General features: G+C 46.2%; 1 protein-coding gene across 4 annotated transcripts in view; it reads right to left on the reverse strand.

Annotated features, from left to right (window-relative positions):
- The window catches only part of NR4A3 (nuclear receptor subfamily 4 group A member 3), a 43,740-nt gene that overhangs the window by 12,120 nt on the left and 26,126 nt on the right, over nt 1-5,494 (reverse strand). For all 4 annotated transcript variants that reach the window (XM_019649563.1, XM_019649566.1, XM_019649564.1 and 1 more), the window contains one exon: nt 2,653-2,831. In XM_019649563.1, coding sequence (XP_019505108.1) covers nt 2,653-2,831 — 179 coding nt within the window. The remainder of the gene's footprint in view (nt 1-2,652; nt 2,832-5,494) is intronic.

Genomic DNA, 5,494 nt, shown 5'->3' on the forward strand with positions numbered 1-5,494 from the left:
AGATGTTGTTATCGCTATTTTACAGAGAAATAAAACGCATCACTCAGTGGCACGTACTTATTAAATACGGGACCCCAGATTAAAACCTGAGGGGGAGGGCCACTGGATTCCGAAGCCCACGCTATTTCTGCCATGCCAAGCTGCCTCCTCCATGAGCAAGTCTCCACATTAAATGGGCAGCGGGCTGAGCAGCTGTAACTACAGGCCACACAGCAGCGAACTGGAGGCAGGGACAGGACTGGCGCCATCTCTCCTGCTTTCCACTCCATATTCTCAGCCCCGATCTGCCCAATCTCTCCAGGCTGGGGCTGCCTGGCCTCAGAGTTGTCTATGAATTTCCACTTGAAGAGTAAAACAAAAAAGGACATAGGCCTCGGACCCTCCTCTTAAATGACAGCGCTCACACCTGAACTGGCCTTTTTCCTCTTAGATTCTTTCCTGCTAGTTCGTGCTCAAAACCATCTGTCAGGGTAGATTTTTCTAACAGGGTAGATTTTGCAAGCTTTGCCACAGTGCTCCTCTGGACAAAACCTTCTGTAGATCCCCACTGCTCTCAAGATCAACGCCAACCTCCGCACCCAGGTGCGAAAGGTTCTTCATGTCCTGTCTCACCCTTACCTGCTCTACCAGTCTCATCTCCCATCACTCTACTTTTTTAGACATTTCCTTCCCGAAACTTAGGACCACCATATTTTCAATGGCTTTAGCAAATTTTTATTTATGCCTAGAAATCCCACTCCTTCCATTTTAGCCTGGAACGCCGTATGCTTTTATCAAGGACCGGCTCATGTTACCTCTTTAGACAAGACCCCCACCCCCCACCTTCGGTCTCTCAGCACTTTGTGCCCACTCCTCCATCCCCACCATGGCACTCAACACCTATATCACATGCATTAGTTTGCGAGTTCGGTCTCCTCCAGGGATGTATGTTATCATCTCTGAAAACCCACTGCCATGCAGCGGAGTGCTCAGATCAGTCAACACTTGATTAACTAGACTCAACACCCATTTCCAGAGATGCGGCAGTGTCCTGGTTTTCTACAGAAAGCCAAGCCAAGGCTGGCTCTAGTTTTGTTTTTGTTTTGTTTCTTGTTTAAACTAAACTCCGTACTTTCTAGGTTTGAATGTTTAACTGTCCTAGGAAGAGCTCAATGGTTTTGAAATTGAGCTGAAGAGATTTAGTTGAAAGGCAGCCTTTGAACCAATTTCATCACAGTCCCGCTGGAGTAATATGCTTGTGCCTTAAATGTGCTTATTTGCTTGGGGCGGGGGGGCTCCCATATGCCATCTGAAAGCCCTCTAAGTGGAATCCATACTCTTGGAGACTGCCTCTATTTTTGTTTCCTTAATGGGTCCCTTGGAAGTCTCTGGCAGCTCCTATCAAAAGTAGGGAATTTCTCATCCAGGACCAAAGATCCAGAGGAGGTGGGTTCTGCTTGGAATACTGAGGGAACAAGCTAGTATCTGATCCCTACTGTAGCATGTACCATTCACTTTTCTTTGCTTTCATGTAAACCATTACATGATGAGTCAGCCTAGCCTTTTAAGGTACTCAGACATATCTCACTTTAGCTAACAGGAGATGTCTCAAGAGGGTGCATGGAAACAACACACATTTCTGATGTATCAGAAAGAAGGGCCCATCTGTGCCAAAGGATGCATTGGTCCTCTGTGAAATTCACCACCTGCCTGTAAAACATGTTTTCTATCGTCAAGAAGGTATCAAATCTGAACCTCAGTTCTCAGTCCAAGAGCCTAGGCTATGCTTCAGACTGATGAAAAGGATCGGAGGTGAGCCCCAGGCCTGGCCAGCCTCTTCTGCAATCTCTACCAGCTGTCACTGCCTCATCATGCCCCAGTGTGACTGAGAAGGATGAAATCAAACAGGAAACTCTGAGAGGATAAAGGCGCAAAGGAGCAGCCACAGGGAGATGGCATGCCCTCTCTTTCCCGACATGCCTTTCTCTCTCTCTCTCTCCCCCCCTCCCCCCCCGCCACCACACCCTCTCCTTGGGATCCTTTCTCTCCCAAAAGATAGAAAGGGAGAGACATCTAGGAAGAGAAAGGCATAATATAGAAATTGAATGTGTTTTATGCTTCTGTTTCTTAACTTTTAAAAATTGTTGAGTTGAGCCATTTTTGCTGTTTACAAATACCCAACCCACTGCCAAGCAAAGTTATTAGATAAAGCAAATTAAAATAAAGATGTGTTTTATATGTGTGTAGTTCTTTGGTTTTACTTTGGGTCACTCGTCAAGGACAGGGAAGAGGGGAAGATGTGCCACTCTGCCCCACAGGAATAGACAAGTTAAGGTAATCTCCATTTGAAACCCTCTGTACAAATAACCCAGAAGCAGCTAGTCCAACTGTCAACAGAGCTCCAGTGGAAATTTAGATTTTCACACATTGGGTTCTTTACAATGATAACTCAAGATTAAGAATCCTCTTTCCTGGAAATTCATGACAAAAAGTTGCAGATTTACATCTCGTTGTTTACACTAGGTTAAATGTAGCAGATTTCAGAAAAGTGGCAGCCATTTTCCTAGTTTTCTGGTGTATGTGTGTGACAGCCAAAGCCAGAATGCACCTTAACACAGGAGAGGAAAGAAGAAGGGACATGGTCACCTCCGGTGACGGCAGGGCGGTGCTTACCTGTGATCATGCTCATTGCTGACAGGCATGCTAAGGCTTGGATATCAAGGTTCAGGCTCTGCAAACTTAAGGAAAAGTCTTTAATGGAGTCGAGCCACTCCCCAAATCCACGAAGGCACTGAAGTCGGTGCAGGACAAGTCCATTGCAGAACACAAACTTATCTTCAGCTGTGTTCGACCTACAAGAGAACGTGTCGGGGGTGAAGGTAACATGTTAAATAGGCCTGTTCACTCTGTGCAATGGAATAGCATCGTAACACACAGGTGTCCAGACAGCTGTGGGGCAGCATTCGGAACCCCGTGTGGTGCCATGAAACCTGCCCAAACACCCTTGATGAACAGGACTGTGTTCCTGGGATAAACCACCACCACTTAGCTATGCTAACTAACTTCCTTGGTGAGCACCAGGCCCGGGGAGGCTGCTGGACTTGGTTGCTGGCTGGCTCGGGGACAGGACACGAGGAAGAGGCAGGCACTCACGGACAATGGAGGGGAAGCCCTGTGCACCGGCTCTCTCGGCACCGAGGCTTTTTCCTTCAGTGCTCCTTCACCAGACTTTCTCCCTCATTTCTTAAATATCAAAAACCAATAAGGCCAGAGGATAGACACTACAATTCCACTGTGCAGACTCTAAAAAACACCAATTCCCTGTAAGTGCCAGAAGTCAATCCCAAACTGAAAAGTGGCTCGAGTGAAAAGAGTCCTTATTTCATATTACCTTCTGAGCTTTTGCCAGTGGGGCTGCAGGAGGGCTATTTCCAAATCTGCCCTGATAGTGCATATTCTGAAACTTCTATTATAGTTGGACATCACCACTTAGCTGTGGGGCCTTTGAGCACTCCTTAACTCTGTCTGGGTTTCCTTTTCCTTATTAATAAAACAGGAGTTCTCATTGCTACCTCCTAAGATGGTTATGGGAATTAAATCAAAGAAAGGACTGGAAAGTCCATGCACAGTGCCTGGTACATAAGAGGATCTTAGTGAGTATTAGGTGGAACTAATTCTGGATGCTGTGTAGTCCTTACTTTAATCTTAGCCTTCCTTTAATTTTCAAATCTCTTGCCACATCCTTCTCTCTTTCAGCCTACTGCCTTACCAAGTTAGTATCTCTTTAACTGTGCCTCTTAGATAAACAGCTTCACTCATTCACTCACTTGGCAGGTATTTCCTGAGCACCACGTGTGTGCCATTCCTAGGGCCAGACACAGGAGAAAGCCTGGTGGATGGGGCCTGTATGGTGTCTGGCTGCAGGCAGCTTAGCGCTTACTTCATCCTTTGCTGCCTGCCTAACAGAGGACGGTCACATGGCTGGCTTGCTCCGTGCACACTGGATTAGCTGTAATGATGCTAATGACTGGCACTCTAATTGTTATTCCACCTCTGTNAATGCAACTCCACCATACTTACTTTTCCCCCAAATGTGACGTGTCCTACTGCCGTGCCTTTGCTATGCTGTTGCCTTGATCTGGAATATTCTTCCTCTATGTGAAGATGCCATATCCTGGGGAAGCCATTCGTGACCAGCACCTCCACCTTTCTTCACCCCCAAAAATTCAGCAGTGATCTGGACTTCCCCTGCACTGAATCTGTCCTTTTTAAGGACCTGAGCACTAACCACCATACCTCGAGTTCCTTACATCATAATCATATGACTTCCTCATGGGCTATACTCTTACTGACAGAATTCATACACTGCTCATCTCTGTATCCCTCGAGACTGACGCCGTACCTGAATATAGAAGGCCCTGAATATTTATTTAATGAATGGATACTTATAAAATGGTAATTCTATGCAAATTTTCTATGTAGAGGGGGCCTTCTTATTTATTAATTATAATTAATTGCAACTAGCTATCACCTCACTGGTATCCTGTCAGAAGCAGAGCTTTCCCATTACTCCTACATCAGGGCTGTGGCACTGGCAGAAGGGAACCATCAGGGTAGACAACTGGAACCTAAAAACATCTGACAACCACAACTGTGGGGAATTCCCTTTTACTGCAGGGAAGGAGAGCGATCTGAAAGAAACCATTTCCTGCCCCACCTCACCACCTACTTTTTCACATAGTAAGAGGTAGAGGAAGAAGAAAAGAAAGAATTAGGAAAAAAAAAAGCCATGTTTGTGCAAACTGCCAATATGGTCCAGATTCTGAATAATTTTCCTGGAAACAAGACTGGTTAGACTTCTAAGATCCCATTTCCTTTTTATGAGTTCTTCCCTGTGGTTCAGGAGCAGACAGTTTTGGGGATGTCTTTTTGATGCCAATAGCCCGACTGATATTCTACAATCACCCTTTCTGATCACTGGAGCTTATTCAGAAGTCAAGATTTCACGGTAGCCCATATTCACATAAAAATTAATATCCACAACAATGAACACTGTTGTTTCCCAGGCATCGCCTCTCTGCCACTTCCTGAGGCTTTCGCGCACTTCAAACCCCCTCCCAGTGAGAGCAAATCACAAAGAGAATACGGCGAGGTCCAGAAATAGGAGAAGAGGGGCTTATTTATCTTGTACGTTATAACCACAGCACCTGTAACAACCCACGCTGGCAGGACTGGGGACAGGAACTGGAACTACACCCTAAAAGTCTTGGCCCATTTTAAGTGCAGCTTCATTCCTTCAATATCACTGTCCTTCCAGCCTCTCTCGAACACCCAAGGCGATATTCACCACACATACTGCCTTAAAGCCACCACCTGTTTTCTCATGCCGCTGAGATTGATCTGGGGCTCCCTGGGGTTTCCAAGGGGAAGGGGCAGGCATGTGCCTAATTTGAGGGAGTCCCTGTCACCATCCCTCCAGGACCAACCGAGTGCCCATTCTGAATCCAATTTGGCT

Source organism: Hipposideros armiger, unplaced genomic scaffold, assembly GCF_001890085.2.
Source record: "Hipposideros armiger isolate ML-2016 unplaced genomic scaffold, ASM189008v1 scaffold_133, whole genome shotgun sequence".
Classification (NCBI taxonomy): Eukaryota; Metazoa; Chordata; class Mammalia; order Chiroptera; family Hipposideridae; genus Hipposideros; species Hipposideros armiger.